This window comes from Salmo trutta, chromosome 31 (assembly GCF_901001165.1).
Source record: "Salmo trutta chromosome 31, fSalTru1.1, whole genome shotgun sequence".
Classification (NCBI taxonomy): Eukaryota; Metazoa; Chordata; class Actinopteri; order Salmoniformes; family Salmonidae; genus Salmo; species Salmo trutta.
This window is the reverse complement of record NC_042987.1, coordinates 28,678,378-28,695,960: the sequence shown is the minus strand read 5'-3', so window position 1 is coordinate 28,695,960 and position 17,583 is coordinate 28,678,378. Positions and strand designations below refer to the sequence as shown.

Below are 17,583 nucleotides of genomic sequence, written 5' to 3'. Positions count from 1 at the left end.
GTACCTTGTCAGGGACCATTACAGAACCACCGGAGCAATTCAAAAAATAAATGCCTGACAGAAGACTTTTGATTTCAAACTTTTTACTATTAATAAATGTCTCATGACATTTGTCTTTCAACACAAACACATCTAAAAATGGATAATGTTCAGATACCAACACTTACACACAACATAATGCTAAAAGAGCGATAATTAATATGTAACATGGTTAAAATAAAATGATTAGCTCATATTGTCAACTCTTCAGTGCCAAAGGAAAACATCTTCCTTCAACCAATAAACAGCTCATTTGTTCAAATATAAAGGGTAGGTTCAGAGGACAAATACTGTATATGCAAACTATTTGATCATTTTCCAACAAAACAGAACATTATTTATCCTAACCTTCTGATCCCATGTCTAACACCTCTGTACAGAGCCATTGAATGCATGTGCATTATTACTTCATTGATTATCCTATTGGCAGTAGAGTAAACCTTCATCTGGCTACTGTAGACTTAGCAAACTTCACAAAACTAGTCCAGTACACACAGGTGTCATCCTTTACATGACAGTTTCCTGAGCTTCTCTACTAGGCCTTTTCTAATGTGTATTGTGCATGTGTGCGCATGAGGTAATCTAACCACTAATGACAACATCGCAGTATACTGTACCTCCATACTACTCTACTGTGAAGTTGGTTCTGGTTACCACTGTGGGTGAAACTGCTTTGACATCAAAACAATGGACCTTATGAAAGAAATTAATATAAAAAAAAATTAAAAACAAGTGCATCAATAATAAAAACCTTCCAATTTTCCTTTATACCAAAAAGAGGACGTATTCCACTGAATGTTACAAGAGTGAAATAGCTACCAGATTTAGCAATACTTACGTGTCAGTGTAGTGAGCTAACACCATATGTTTATGCTACAAAAATACAATGTTACATAAAAAAAAGTTTAAGGTAATACATTAATTATTTGATTACCAATACAGCCTACACATATCATTTGTCTGCAGAGTTAAACTAGTACGTAGGCTTTTCTTCATACACTAAAATTAATTATAAACAAGAATAAAACATGGAAAAGAGTAACAAATACAAAAACATGACAGGCACTATTAATCTCCTTTGAGGCACTAATATTACGGAGTATGTCGTCTCTTTTGTTCCTCTCTTCTCTACTCCACCTTCTTGACGCGTCCTTTGAAAGCATCCATAAAGTTGAACGCTCCCAGATACATCCCCAGCAGAATCCCAAGCTTGACGGGCATAATACTGTGGTGATAAAAACAGTCAATTAGGCTACATATTATCAATGATCACTGCAATGCGCAATTTATAGCTTATTAGAACAAACATCGTCTAGAAGAGAAAGTGAGTCCAAATTACTTCATTGGAACTTCATTAGAACCAAGTACATTAAGTAATCTATTATGTTAGTTAGCCTAACTAACATAATAGATGACTAGCCTAACTGGTAATCACAGTGAGACTAAATGAAACCCCTTAAAGAAAACTGATGAATCCAATAAATTATTCAGGGTATAAATCGACGCTGTTTGAATGTCTTTCGGTCCAGTAACAAAACTTATTTCAAAGGGCATAATAACCTCCTAATTGCACTACTTAAGATGTTAATAAGAGAAGCCATTTCATGCTTTAATCATTGTCTAATTGGTGGCGAGTGATTACGTCTACTGTATTCGTCATGGCTGTATTGTGTTTATTCGACATGAAGCCAACGACTCACTCTTTCATTCAGACTCATTCTCAAAGGCCTCAAGGAACTAAAGTAGCCATGGAAGTCATTCCAAATCAAGACTTCCCCACCAGACATACTCAGCCTGTTCAAATTTCTAAAATCCCTCTTTCTCAAGGACATTTCCATAACACAAAAAGCCTTGTGTATATTTAAAATGTTGAGGTTGTCAACTGCAGTCCTAATCAGGTATAGGTCTGAATAAATCTGTGTTGTATCCAGCTAAATGTAGTCTTGTAGTCCACTCAACCAGGTGCTTCTATAACAGCAACTGCTCATTGGCATCTGTATTTTACATAAATGCATAAGAAAGTGCTTAGCAACAGCCCAAAGGCTGGCAGATGGCGATATCGAGTCATTTCCATCTTACCGTCCAAACGCATTGTATGCAGCCGGTAATAGACTTGTATCCTCCTGGACCGGTTCGTAACTAAAACATTATCCATTTAGGCTGCAAAGGCATCAATTTCCTCCTTAACTAGATTTAATGGCAGGAAGGCCGGAATATATGCATACTTTCTTTATGAAAACACCCTTTTCCACCACCAAGCTAAAGTGGCTAATGCCTAGGAATGCTACTCTCAGGTGTTACGTATCACGTTTAGCCAATCAGGTTGCAGCAGTGTGGTTTACCCCTGACTGAACTCCGGGTGCAACAGTACGTAGCATTAGCCACTATCTTAGTGGTGGAAAATGGTGTTTCAAAGAACGTACTCATATCTTCAGCTTTTTTCCTCCTTCTCACCATTAAAATGTAGGAAATCGACACCTTTACAGCCGGAATAGAAAATGTTTTAGGTATGAACCGGTCCACGGGAATACAAGTGTATTGCCAGCTGCATACAATGCGTTTGGACAGTAAGATGGAACCATCAATTCCAGATCACTAGCTCCATCTGTGGCCTTTGGGATAGCTTGCTAAGCGTTTACCGGTACCTGCCAGCCTTATGGAGATACAAAGGCAACCTAATTCTGATCTTTTTTCCCCCACTAATTGGTCATTTGGCCAACACCTCAGAACTTTTCAGAGCTGATCGGATTGGGCAAAAGACCAATTAGTTTAAAAAATATCAGAATTCAGCTTACTGGGCAAATACAGCCAAAGACGAGGTGTTGTGATGTCACGTTGGCAGAGGGGGGAGACTGATGACCTTTTGATAGCCTTCAAAATAAATTGAAAAAGGGATTTTTTTTTAATGATATGATCGATGCAATATGCCCTGGGGTGTACCCAAGCAGCTCTGCCATTACAACAGAAACTGTTTCCTCATTTCTAGGGGCATGTTCAGGAGGGTACAACATTACAAATAGTTCTGATAGAAATGTATGGTGTAGATAAGAGAATATATGGTTGTCGTACAATTAGAATCATACCAGCTGTTTATCAGGTTGTTTCCCCTCCTTAAACACACCCCTGTAACGACTGTATTAGCGCTGACTAGGTTTGCACTGGGTATGAGTGAGGGTTTGCTGAATGATTGTAGAGTCTAGACTAACAGATGACTTCATCCCATCTTACAAAAACACATTTTTTATTATAATTCTTGTAGTAGTCACATATCCCGATGGGATTTACAATTATCACCATATAAAAAGTTGAAGATACACCCAACCACAAAAGTGCATTTCTACATACTGTAACAGGTATTTCATTGATGCACAATGCCTCTTTAACAATGGCATTAGGCCCAAGTGAAACATTCAAACAGCTTTGACAGATTTTTGTAATGCAGTAGTCAAACACAAACTCCCTCACTAGTTCCCTAAAATATGTATCTGTTTGCAAATTCATCAATGCACATGTACAACCCTTCTACAGGGCTTTGGGTGCGGTCTTTGTTTCACAAATAAAGTGACAGAATGAACCTTCAGTACTGATGATAATGCAGTAACACTATGCAGATTGAATTCCCTGATACCTCTGGTGAAAATTGAATGCTCACAATTTACCTCAAGCTGTTGGATAATGTAAATTCTATGCTAACAGAAATCACCTCGGAGCCCTCTCTTAACAGTGTGAAATGTAGACATAACCGTTAAATCTACATTTTGCTATCGGCAGCCAGTGACGCTGATGCACGAATGGCTTCGTAAGTTACAGAAAACAATTCACACCCTGAGGGTGTGTGCGTTTGTTGACCATAGGTATGGTTTAAATGAGGGTCAGAGTGCAAGGGGCTCAAGTGAAGATCAGTGCAGCTTAAGGCTTGTTGTCTCACAGTGCTCTGGGTTCTCGAAGGCACCCAGGTACTTCCCCAGGAGAGCTGCCTGCTTCCACCTCAAGGAGCTATAAGGACACGGTGAAGGGAGGTCAGCAACTTTAGAAACACTCACGTGTGTTTGTGCATTAACCATCTAAGATTAATAACCATCCATAGTGGATCTGAAGTGACATTTTCAACCAGAACCTGTGATCATTAATATGTGCCCCCAAATAACCACATTGTGTCAAGTTCTTAAGATACCACATGTACTTGAATATATGTTAGTGAAAAATAACATGTAACAAGTTTCTTTGAACTATATCAGAAATGACAGCCTGCCTGATGTAGTGAAGAAACAAGCTTCATAAGTGCTCACAGTTTAGCCTGGCAATGCATTCGTCCATAGACAAAATACTAAAGCTGTTGCTTGGCAACCCAGCTCAACTGCTTGGGTCCACAAACACCAACAGTATAAAAATGCTTTGACTTAAAGCTTGGGGTGGTCTGGTTTCTCTACAACTGCTAGTCACTAACCAGATGTTTAAATGTTTGTCTGTCCATCCTCCCTCATCAATTACTGCAGTATGTACTACACTAAATAATTCACCATCCTGTCTGAGACTTGAAGACTAACAGGCTAGTTTGGGTCAGGAACAGTAAAAACAAGCCGTAAAAAAAAGGGAAGATATGGACTATGCTAATTAAAAGACTTGAAAGTAAACTACTTCTGTCAGGGAGGGAGGCAAGAAAACTAGACCGAGGGCACCCTAACCTGGGCATATAATAGTGAAGGAAAATGTTTGTGACCAGGGGTATGACAATACTGTGCATTTTGAGCATATAACAATTTCTGAGTATTGGAATGGAGTGACTGACAGTGTCATTGTGCGTGTTTGTGCAGCAGATCTCTGTGATTGAGGCAGTGCGACAAATAGCTAAACCCAGCATGCTATCCCATCATGAAGTGTAGAGTGGAAGAACATGAAGGGACTCACTTCTTCAGGCCAATGATAAGATACATGGTCTTTGGGAGCAGAAGGTAGACCTGGTCAGTTAAAATGGCTTCAATGATCTTGTTTGCTACGTAGTCTGGATCCAGGATGGGCAACAAGAGAGGCCACCTGTGGGGGGAAACAATTTATTTTACCTACTAGCACAACTGTAGCCAGTCCATAGTATGTAATGCTTCTTCTTGTGTACAGTACACACTTATGTTTGTTGTTGATAGTGAAAAATTATACAATGTGTGGGTATAATCCTGGATGCTGATTGGTTAAAATCGCATTCCAGTCGGTATCTATTCCACAAGTTACCACTTGTTAAATCTATGACGTTCAAATGCCCATTTACTCTGTTCCATCTCACTTCGCAATCCACTGTTTTATCAGTCCAGCCAGGCAATTTATAAACTTGATCTCCATTATAAAAAGCATCTATACATGATCTCCCACTTATTTTATACTAGCATTGATTTTTCAACAACGGAGATTTGTATAAACCTTGCTGTCGGTCTCTCCAACATTGTTTCGATATTGAAATTCGATCTTCAGCTGTCCCATAATAATGAACGTGTCGGGGGGAGACAGACATGCATCGTTTCTCAGCCAGTGTAAATCATGAATCAGCTGGCATAATTTTTATGGACATATACAAAGAAATGTCAATAGAAACAGCTAAAACAAAATGCAGCAAGTTTGCCGTCTTTCCAGCTTCAATTTAAAGTGATAGTGTTAGCTGTGTTGTTGGCTAGCTCCTCTGAACAAGTGTCCTGACGAGAGAGCAGATTTCCTATGCCAGGTGAAATTGCGCATCATTAGCTCATTGGTATGGATGTATCCAAATAAAATGTCACTAGAAAACAGATTAAACAAACGCAAATGCAGCTACTTTGCTGTTATTCTGGCTGCACTGTTTGACGTCACTGTAAGGTAGCCGTAATTGGCTAGCTAGCGAGCAAGCAAGAGATAAAAACGTTGCCAGACCGTTCTAAAATGTTCCATTGCCATACTAACGACTGGGTCGCGTCCTTAGATACAGAACAAAAAGACTGAACGACTGGGCCGCGCCTCCGGCATCTGAACCAATAGAACGAACAACCAGCCGGCTTGGGTAGCAACCCTAGATTGGTGTCAGGACTATATCTTGGGGAAGGATGAAATAGTATGAATAAATTAATCAAAATTACATTAAGGAAAATTTGTCAATCATTATTTGAATATATTGGTAACTCGTAGTATAAAAGTGATAATGCCTCTTGAAGCCAGTGTTTGGAGGATATATTGGAACGATTTGCCTAACATCCCTGCCAATATATCCTCCAAACGCCAGCTTCTCTGGCATTATCACTTAATTGTACCATAGGGCTAGCAATTTTGACTAGCAACGTTGAGTATCAGTCCACATACTTGACCAATATGCGTGACCTTTTATACATAGTGTTGTGACAATAGGCATTAGTAACTCACAAGCACACAGCTCAGAGAGGAAGTCTCCCAGAACTTTTGTAAGTCCTGCCACAACACAATCTATTTTGCCCTGTCAATGCTGAGATGAGGTCATTCAAAAGAACCAAACACAATTTCAAAGGTCTCTCGTAGAGAGTTTCAAAGAAACAGAACTGGCATTTAAAGGGATTGCATATTAAGTCGTTTTCTACATGGACGCATACCCTTTTAGCAGGATTCAATCTCAAACTTCTAATGAGAAACTTTATTAAAATATATGCAAGGAGGATAACCCTTTATAAAAGCATTAAAAATAATATGACAACTTTAAAGTCAAATTAAATCCCGTATAACACCTTATGGCAGATAACTTACTTAGTATTGCAGCCATCGAACATGCCAGTATTGATGAAGTACGGACACACTATGGTAGTCTTGACTCCATCCTTCCCAGTAGCCAGTAGCTCCAGAGCCACAGACTCAGCAAAGCCAATAGCAGCAAACTTACTGGCACAGTAATCTATCAGGAGAGAGAAACATGTTTTTGCAAACAGTTTTAGAGCAGGTACAACAAAAGGTCTCTACAGCAAGATAATGTTTGTCTATACTAAATTGTGAAATTGGCAATGTCAACGTCAATTGAATGTTGAAATAGACTGTCCTTGAACCATTTTTCAGTCCATCTACCTCAGTCTGTCTTTGGAACCGTCAACTACAGTACAGTAGTACAATAAGTTACACATTAAACCCCATTCGAGGTCCACTGATAACATTGTATCGATCAGCTCCATGATAGGAATCTGATTGCACAATGTACTGGCCAGAGTTTACAGCATTGACAAAGGCAATGTTCTGCACAATGGCTACAGGGTGTGTAGCACTGTTGGGAAAAGGACCTATAAGTAAGCATTTCACTGTTAGTCTACACCCATTCTTTATGAAGCATGTGGCAAATAAATGTCCTTAGATTTTCTGTGCAGGCTTTTGTTCTTGCATTGCACCAACACCTGATTAAGCCAGTCATCAAACATTGATTAGCCATCAGGTGTCTTGGTGCTGGACTGGAACAAAAGCCTGCACATCCTGTCACTCTCCAGGTCCAGTATTGAGGAACATTGGAGTAAGTCATGCATAGTGGGTGATTTACCTGCTAGCCCATTGACACCAATCAGACCAGCTGAACTGGCAATGCTGACCAGATGACCGTGGTTGTTGGCAGCCATCGCTGGGAGAAAGGCTTTATATGTCTAGAGAGAAATTAGCGGGAGAACTTATACAATGAAATATGAATCAGTACACAGATCTGTGTTCATTTGATGGGTGTGGGTGGAATTGACAGGGACATAGGCCTACAATGAAGTTAGAGCCATCAAATTTTTATAAACATATTGGTGGATTTAGGATAATGCTTTCACATTTAAAATGCATGCACTGACTGACAAAGACAGCAAGTGAGAGAAACCAGACAAGACAGTAGCAGATGTGCACTAGTCATCTCATTTGCTCACCCAGAAGTGTGCCATGGTGTTAACTTCAAAGGTTTTCTCAATGAGGGAGTCTGGTGCATCCATGAACTTCCTGCCCGTGACGATGCCTGCGTTGTTTATGAGAATGCTTACGTCCCCCACCTCTCTCTTGACCTAAACATAAATATGCGTTAACTTTTACCACACTACTTCAAAAACACACATTGACTCAACACACACACGACATCTTTTTGTTTCCTACATCCTGGCAACCCACTTATCCCCTGTAGCTCAGTTGGTAGAGCATGGTGTTTGCAACACCAGGGTTGTGGGTTCGATTCCCACGGGGGGCCAGCACAGGAAAAAAAAATGTTTTTTAAAATGTATGAAATTGTATGAAATGTATGCATTCACTACTGTAAGTCGCTCTGGATAAGAGCGTCTGCTAAATGACTAAAATGTAAATGTAAATGTAAGGATTATATAACATTGTTGCTGTGTAATTATGGTCATGGGTAACAGATTGAACCTGGGGGGGGGGGGATTTTAAGAGGGACTGAACTGGTTGATTTCCCAAGTGTTTTTCTGTTGCTCAGATTTCAGTCTTGGGGGTGTGGTTCGATGTGGGTGTGTTATCGTACCCTGGCAGTTAGTGTTGTTTGTCGCTCTAGAGACACCGTAGCAACAACATAGCCAATAGCATACCACTTCCTCAAAATAGTCAGAATGAATCAATAAATCTATCATTCATTGACATTTTTGCCAAGGACATTTTAGTCACAATTGGGGTTTGGTGCAGTATTTCGCAAGTTCAAAAATGTGCATGAAAGCTAGTAGTGCGCTAGTAGTGCACTGTAGACTATCAAGTCTGCTGCTGCACAGGACAGCAAGCTATCGCAAATAAAGCACAAGTTACACTGTTTATCAGTGCCAAAAAACACTAGCTAGCAAAGTTCCATCTTTGTTTGTCAATGAAGCTAGCTAGTAGTAGCTTGCAGGCACATTGAGCAGGGAAGCCACGTTAACTATAAGCAGCTTATCAAGTCACTGGCGAGTGCGCTAAGGTACTGTTATGTTTTTACAACTTTCTCACTATTATTATAGAGTGCGTCTGTCTGTGGCAGACTCAGTGCTCGACTTGGGCAGGAGGGCATAGAACTGTGTACCGGCACCTCACATTTTCTACTGATTGAGTTCCTGCACCTCTTATAGAATATTAGCTAAAAAGTATAGTGGAGTTCCTGCGCCTTAATATAAAACGGCACCGTCACCCATAATGAGTAGCCAGCTGGCTCCTATTTCCGTCCAAGTCAAGCACTGGGCAGACTCAAGTGAACACTAGCAAACACATCAACAAGTGGCCACTCCACAAAGGGCTTAGGGGCCAAGTGTTCTTTCAACATAACATTGGCAACATGTTAACTTATGTAAACAAGTCCGAGGCGCTGCGTAATGTGTCTCACCATCTGTGTTCTGCCGTACGATTGGATAGTGCACAATCAGCACATACATGACAATTCCCCCTACGCGTTACCATCCGGTGTTAGTGGGCATGATTGAACTCAAAACCCAACCTCATGCCAGTCCTGATGAACTCTATTACAGAAGTCTCAGTTTTGTAATATACTGACTTTATAACCAAAATGACCAAACTTCCTTCCTACTTGACAAAGAGACAAAAATGGTATCCATGAGTTCATCTGACTATTGGGGAAGTAGATAAAGGGCCTCAAAAATCCCAACGTATCCATTTAAAAAGGTTGTCAGTGTTTCTGATAAGGTTGACAATTACCTGCTAAACGTATTTGTGTGGCTACAATATCTTTAGCTCACAAAATTTTCTGGTTTGCAGAGAAATGCATTGAAAGAGAAAAATGACACTGAGGTCTAATAGATCTAACTTCTGATGCATGGATTTGATTGATGTATTCGATGTACTCTCACTGTTCTCTAAATAACTAATGGCAAGCAAACTCAAATCAAACTTTATTTGACACATGCGCGGAATACAACAACTGTAGACTTTACCGTGAAATGCTTACTATACAAGCCGTTAACTCTTCTTGCACTGCACTGTTGGTTAAGAAAATATTTACCAAGTAGACTAAAACAAAATGTAATGATAAAAAGTAACTCAATGTACAATTGTTCTGTGGTTACTTTTATTACATTTTTCAGCCTACTCTCTTCAGTGGCCGCGTTCACTACACGACAGGATCAATTACATTGATCTCTTGCACTAAATGATGGCAGGTTAAACTGGAAGGATTCTGTGACTTTTTCCGCTGGGAGAGGACTGTAGATAGTTTATTATGCATGTATGAGCTATACATTGACACGAGTCCAAAATGGAAGGTTTTAAAAAATGAGGCAGTTTTCAACCCTCCGGAATCTCCATTTAATATCACTGCCATCAAATCACAGGAGACCATAAGACCTTCTGAGAATTACCCAACAAAGCAGCAACACTAATATACTCTTGATGGAAGACTAGTTGATAAGAATCAGGTGGCTTACCTGGTCAGCCACTCTGTAGACTTCGGCCTTGTCACTGCAGTCACATAAGTAGTAGTGGACCTTAGTCACCCCTTTCTCCTTCACTAGCCTTGAAGTCTCCTTCACGCCCTCCTGGTTGATGTCCCACAAGACCAGAGAAACGCCCAGGGGGGCAAACTTCTCAGCCATGAGCCGGCCAATGCCACTGCCTGCCCCAGTGATGAGGACGATTTCACCGGTGACATTTTTGTTCTTGGGTGGGATGAACAGTCGGACAAACGCCTCCATGTTGTAATAGATCGACATTACGATCACTTGAAGGGTTTCCAGGAGGAAATTCATTTTGCTGATCCCTGGAAAGACAGTTGTGACAATTAAAAGTTAATTTGTTTGCCAACTTCTGCTTGATTTGATTTAATTGTTTTATGCGGGCTTATTTGTTTGTCTATTGAATAGATTGCAGATGAGTATTTTATAGCCTAAACTTTGCAGTTTAGTGTTCTGCTTTTGTAGTTGCCAAATATATTTCTGTAGCCTATAGAAATCAGCATTCTTTGATATGAAAAGGATAACTTTCAACTGATAATATAATGCATGAAATGCAACTAGACTATTCATAAAATCACACGACAAACTCAAAACACACTTTTGATTGTGATGTAAACAAAATGCATGTGCACTGAATTAGGGCTGGGCGATATGGACAAAATATCATATCACAGTATTGAAAAAAAATGGGATGGTATGGCGGTACTTAATGTTTTTGAATAATAAAAAGTTCTACATTTGGTTAATGAGAGGCGTGCAACCCTAGGGTGGCAACACATACATGCTAAGTGATTTCAAAATCAGTCTTCTCTATCCTGATTGTTTTATACTGTTCAATTCAACTTCAACCCAAAATTATTTATACATTTCCTGCACTCATTTGAGATCATTTCTACACTGCCACGTAGGGCTGAACCATCTAGGCCTTATTTTGAACCAAATGTTGCAATTGCAAATTGACTTGCGATTTAGAGCAAAACACTTGGGGGATAGAATGACTTTTCAAATTCTATAGTTGGAATATAATAGTGGACACTTTGAATATAGTGTTTGACATGACAACGAATGAAAATGCCACGGGGAGGAGTTATTGTGACAGAGTAGGAACCAAATTGTTGACAAGTGTTTCCTAGGGAACCCTATAATCTTCGGCTACATTGAATGTTCTCCCTTAGCTACTTCATGTAGCTAACATTCTTACATCGCGTATTCCTCTGATTTAGAAGACACAGTTGCACAAACATGCTGATCTAGGTCTACACCAACACTGGTATTATCAGGCTGTATAGCTAATTATGTTTGCTCTGATTCAGTACATTTATTAGCTAGCTAGTGATTAGCATTAGCGGCTTTACAAGATTTAGGCCAAACTTGCTAAGAAAAGACAAACTAGCTGTTGGCAGATGTAAGAATGTATATTAAGAAGCAAAGTGAAAACAGCATTGTTGTCAACATTGTTACATGCGCTGCATTGACCATGCAGACTGAACGCAAGAGTCTCGTGGTCGAGGAACAACTGTGCTCCTTGGGTGACAGAGGGTGGGGCTAGGTCTGTGTGGAAAGCGACATGGAGAGCTGGCAGAAGTAGCGAAGTAAACTATACAAATTGACATTACACATGCCGTAACACATTTAACACCAAACATTCAAATACCGTTATAGAAGGTAAAGTAAAAACCCAAACCGGTCCGTGCATTAATACCGGTATATTATAAAATACGGTATACCGCCCAGCCCTACACTAAATGACAGGCCAGAGCTAATACAAAGTAGCAAAAACAAACGTCAGCGTTTCAAAATGTATCCAAATTTTACCGACGCAAAAGGTAGGCCTGAGGTTTCCATCAAATTGGCGAATATTCTAAAATCCTCATAAAAAAAAAAACAATATGCCAGAGGGGCGTCCCCATTAAACTGTGCGTGATGACGTAGTGCACATATAAATTACTTTTGCGGTTAAAATTACCATGTACCGAAAAAGTTACATTTTCAACTCTGATGGTTTTGTTTGTAAGAATGTTGTGTTATATAGTGAATGTGCCGACTGGTCTTGGCACATGCGCTCTAGCCAATAGTTCACACATGCAATGCGGGTATAGCCTAAATCAGGGATGGGCAACAGGTGGCCTGCGGCCTCCCTTTTTTAGGCATGCGGATCAAAACAAATATTACAAAGAAAATAAGGAAATCAGTCGGGTCTCAACCAGGGCTGTGGCGGTCACGAAATTTCGTCAGCTGGTGATTGTCAAGCAAATAACTGTCGATCTCACAGCAATTGGCATTAACACATTTAGCATCTCCTGGCTTCCTACAAGCCACTGATGCAGACCTTTAGAACATCTACATTTTAAAAAGTCTAATAAATCCATGTAATATTGCCTACGCCTTCACAATAAATCCATTATTTATTCTAGACAGGTCTAAAGAAGCATGATCTGAAGAAAATGTAGTCTATTTCAGAAGAACAGAATAGCATACTCTGAGTTGTCTTAATGTTAGGTCCTGATGTGGCTATGCCAAATGGCTGTGGGCTACACTAGTTCATTTAGCTGACAAGATTTGCTTAAAATTCTGTGCCATTATTTTATATTATGAAGAATACAATTGAACAAAGCTGAATAAAATAAAGGATATTTTCTCCAAACGATTTGAGGGAGTGCGCACATGCAGCTATTCTGTGTTGAGTGATTAAGAAATAGGTATTCCTACACACTTCATAAATATCTAATTCACAATTTGATAATGCCTCGAATTTCATGGCGGCATTCTCTTAGTGTGGCCATAATGACATCATTTTGTGGCTAGAGGCCGTTGTTCCCTTGGCCCAGAATGCTGCGCGCTCCGAAGCACCTCTCACTAACATGGCTCTCCATCAAGTGATCGGGTCTTTCTCACAGGCTACAAGTGAAGACAGACATCGGGGAAGCAACTGCACACATCCTTATCCAATTGTATTTATTTAACCTTTATTTAACCAGGTAGGCTAGATGAGAACAAGTTCTCATTTACAACTGCGACCTGGCCAAGATAAAGCAAAGCAGTGCGACAAACAGAGTTACACATGGAATAAACAGACATCCAGTCAATAATACAGTAGGAAAAAAAGTATATATACAGTGTGTGCAAATGAGGTAAAGCAATAAAATAGGCCATAGTGGCGAGGCAATTACGATATAGCAATTAAACACTGGAGTGATAGCTGTGCAGAAGATGAATGTGCAAGTAGAGATACTGGGCTGCAAAGGAGCAAAATAAATAAATACAGTATGGGGATGAGGTAGATGGATGGGCTATTTACAGATGGGCTGTGTACAGGTGCAATGATCTGTGAGCTGCTCTGACAGCTGGTGCTTGAAGTTAGTGAGGGAGATATGAGTCCAGCTTCAGCGATATTTGCAGTTTGTTCCAGTCATTGGCAGCAGAGAACTGGAAAGAAAGGCAGCCAAAGCAGGAATTGGCTTTGGGGGTGACCAGTGAAATATACCTGCTGGAGCGCGTGCTACGAGTGGGTGCTGCTATAGTGACAAGTGAACTGAGATAAGGCGGAGCTTTACCTAGCAAAGACTTATAGATGACCTGGAGCCAGTGGGTTTGGCGACGAGTATAAAGCGAGGGCCAGCCAACGAGAGCGTACAGGTCGCAGTGGGTAGTATATGGGGCTTTGGTGACAAAACAGATGGCACTGTGATAGACTGCATCCAATTTGTTGAGTAGAGTGTTGGAGGCTGTTTTGTAAATGACATTGAAGTCGAGGATCGGTAGGATAGTCAGTTTCACGAGGGTATGTTTGGCAGCATGAGTGAAGGATGCTTTGAGGTGCATATTGAAGATATTGGAAGAACTGTCCACATTTACTTCGTCAGCCAACAAGATAAGTAGGCCTAATGAACAGCAAAAGCACTAGCCTGTCAATCTACTATCCCCCATAGTACAAAAGTCCACCTCTTCTATTTTGTGCGAGAAATAAATATTCCAAACAAAGTCTGGGATAGTTGTGGGATGCAGTAGATCCCAAATTAATACAACCACTAGCATCAACAAAAAAACATTTATTTATAAGTTTGTAGTCTTAATATCTGGCACAATTGCCAGAAAATAGCCTAACATCGTTTTTGAAGTTCTTCCAAGTGTTTCTTGCACAGAGATTGAAATCCTCTTTTCAACTTTCCACACTCAAACTCTATTGTCGTATGTGTCTATAGTTAATCGACATCCATTGATGGAAAATGGTCTGGAGAGTTTAATAAGGGCGATTTATATTTTAACTTGCGACATATCCTTTACCTCACAATTATTATTTTTTGGAAAACCGAACGCAGGTTTTAGGGGTCTTCACTCTTGAAATTTTAGCTAGACCTGGCAACCCTAACCATTGAACAGTTGGAAAAATGCTAGAGAAAGGCAAGGGACAAGTCCTGTATGGCGAAACTTTGAGAGGTTAAATGAGAAGGAAATACAAACTTTGCGAGGTGGAATTGAAATACAGTAATGTTAATACAGGTGCAATGCGTAACCATCTGAACTTGAGCACCGTGAGACCCAAACTGTTGCAGCAGCATTGTGAACTCACGTGGAATGTTGTTTTTTTACAAAATTTGATTTTACCGCTTTTATTTTGTTAGTCACCCTAACTCAGATATCACATTGAAAACTGCTAAATGTTTCTCCACCCGAAGGCAAAATTGGTAGAGTAGCAGGAAATGTGTTCTGAAATGACTAAATCTTTTAACAAGCCCCATGGCAAAATGTGTTGCAAATTGCAATGGCTAGGGCTGGCACTGACTTCATAATTTGTATTTGTCAAAACAGCAGCCAAGACTCGATCATCATGTCACCAGGATAAGACCCTCGATCTTTTTTGGAAAGGAGCATCAAGATAAATACCGTGCACTTTCACCAACCTGTTCATATCTTAGTTCATCTGTAGCCTAATAAACTGCAGGCTTTCCAGAGTCGTAGTGGGAGGACCACACAACTGTATCGTGTGACTCCCAAATTCACTTCGATATGATGGTTTAATATATCAAAGATGGTCTATTATATTGATAAGATAGTCAAGTGACCGCTCTAACAATGGAAATACATGTCCTCAAAGATGGAAAGCAGGCGAGAACAGGTGGGACCATTCTAGACAATGAGGGCAGATACGCGTGTGAACAGGCCATATCGATAAATGACTCATCTTTGTAGCCCTCAATGGCAATGTCCATCTCTCTATAAACAGGCACAACTGGTTAAAAGTTATATTTCCACAGTTGCAGAAATGCCACGTGCGTCCACCTTATAGCAGGGAATATAAACCTAACCATTACGAAACTTATATTTGATTAAATAAGCCTCACGTAGCAAAATGATCAATTACATTTTTTTTACCAAATGCAACACTGACCTCCATACAAACATTCCTCACTTCGTGGACATGTTTGAGTAAAACCCCTCGCTTCGCCACTTCCCCTCTGAACATCAACATCAACATCTGTGCATAAAGGCGTTTCTGCCGTAATTTCTCGCATAATACATTTAGCGTATTTTGTCGACATTTGTCAAGTTTACCGACAAATTCAATGTTTCCATCAGGCCCGTCGTGACACTAATAGACACGTCCTTGACTCGCATTAAAAATGCTGGATGTAAACCTGGTTTCTTAATCTGCTTCAATTTTAGATATTTTGTAACAACGTTCGCTTCATTTCAACACTGTAAATTCGGGTCTGTTAACGACTTGTGCACTCGCGAATCAAAGCAAAAAAGACATTAACTAAAACAGGATTTCGTCTCCTTATGTTGAGCTATGTCTTCGGTGACGTTACCTGCACCTTCAGCGTGGTTTATCCGTTGCTTTTCCCGTCGTCAAGTGCCTGAACAGTGCAGCCTACTTTCCTTGAATTGAGCTGGAGCCTGGTTATGTAATGTCACATGACACCCAATCAAAGCCACTGATCAAATCCAGAAAGGAAGAGAGGCCCAACGGGGGAAAATCTGTCTCCCTCCAGCAGGTGGCGTTTTTTCGTTGTTTTGCTCACCAAGCAAGGAGTATGGAGGTCAATGAAAGTGTTGAATATTATTTATTTATGTCTTTTTTACCTTTATTCAACTAGTGTTAAGTTGCGTCAATTCGAATCTGGTATCAGAACAAAATAGTCAGCACATAGTAACTTCTGATTTCTTTGTACTTTAATTAATGCAAACACTTGAATGGTAAATGTGTGGTTCGTATATACGGGCTCCCTGTAAACCCCGCAGGGGAGACAGAGAACTGGTATGACATCACAAGTTCTTCCTTAAATACTGGACAGACTTAGTTCCCTCTCCATGAGGGCCTGTCATAGTAGAGGCTAGAATATGGTTTAGACTTATTCCAGCCTATCGTTGGCGTGCAGGTTGGTCCCAACCTCTAGACGCACTCCTGTTTCCTGGCGTAGCTGTTGTCTCTGGCGGATGTCTCATCTTGTGACTTCACAATGCACAGTTCTCTAAAACCCTTACACCCCCCTGAATATACCTTTCACCCATATCCTGTTATTGCTATTATTCTACAGAAAAGCTCTTGAAAAGCCCTGTTTTAAAGCATCAGCATTCTGTCCACATGACCCACCATCACATGAGCCACTTCCTCTAACATATAGCAGTATTCAATTATCTTATAGTTAATAAACTTATCATTATAGCATCTGTGTTATATTATATAGGTTATGCAAACAGATTGTTATATTATATAGGATATGCACACAAATAGTTGGTCAAACCCTAACACTAGGCAAGTCAGTTAAGAACAAATTCTTATTTACAATGACGGCCTACCAACAGGCAAAAGGCCTCCTGCAGGCGGGGACAGGGGCTGGGATTAAAAATAAAATAAAGATATAGGACAAAACACACATCACGACAAGAGAGACACCACAACACTACATAAAGAGAGACCTAAGACAAGAACATAGCATAGTAGCAACACAACATGGTTGCAGCACAAACATTATGGGCACAGACAACATGCACAAAGGGCAAGAAGGTAGAGACAACAATACATCATGTGAAGCAGCCACAACTGTCAGTAAGAGTATCCATAATTGAGTCTTTGAATGAAGAGATAAAACTTCTAGTTTGAGTGTTTTTTGCAGCTCATTCCAGTCGCTAGCTGCAGCGAACTGAAAAGAGGAGCGACCCAGGGACTTGGTCA

General features: G+C 40.2%; 1 protein-coding gene across 3 annotated transcripts; it reads right to left on the bottom strand.

The window, feature by feature from the left end:
• Nucleotides 1-66: 66 nt before the first annotated feature.
• Nucleotides 67-16,339, bottom strand: sdr16c5a (short chain dehydrogenase/reductase family 16C, member 5a). Of its 3 annotated transcripts, none has more exons than XM_029725936.1 (8): nucleotides 16,217-16,339; nucleotides 10,380-10,711; nucleotides 7,905-8,036; nucleotides 7,544-7,643; nucleotides 6,772-6,916; nucleotides 4,948-5,073; nucleotides 3,968-4,035; nucleotides 2,487-2,910 (listed from the first exon to the last, which is right to left on the bottom strand). In XM_029725936.1, exons 2-8 carry the CDS (start codon nucleotides 10,698-10,700, stop codon nucleotides 2,870-2,872), a joined length of 933 nt encoding a protein of 310 aa, XP_029581796.1. In that variant the 5' UTR covers nucleotides 10,701-10,711; nucleotides 16,217-16,339; the 3' UTR covers nucleotides 2,487-2,869. The 3 variants fall into 3 exon arrangements, with proteins under 3 accessions (XP_029581798.1, XP_029581796.1, XP_029581797.1); XM_029725937.1 differs by having other exon boundaries at nucleotides 16,223-16,307; XM_029725938.1 differs by lacking the exons at nucleotides 2,487-2,910; nucleotides 3,968-4,035 and adding an exon at nucleotides 67-1,264 and having other exon boundaries at nucleotides 16,217-16,338.
• Between the last annotated feature and the right edge of the window lie 1,244 nt (nucleotides 16,340-17,583).

Bases quoted from the DNA above. Each gene is read 5' to 3' on its own strand.
- sdr16c5a (XM_029725936.1), bottom strand. From the start codon at position 10,700: ATGAATTTCCTCCTGGAAACCCTTCAAGTGATCGTAATGTCGATCTAT. The intron at 7,644-7,904 runs GTGAGCAAATGA...ATTTCTCTCTAG, and splicing joins ACACCATGGCACACTTCTGG to ACATATAAAGCCTTTCTCCC. The intron at 5,074-6,771 runs GTAAGTTATCTG...TTCCCCCCACAG, and splicing joins TTCGATGGCTGCAATACTAA to GTGGCCTCTCTTGTTGCCCA.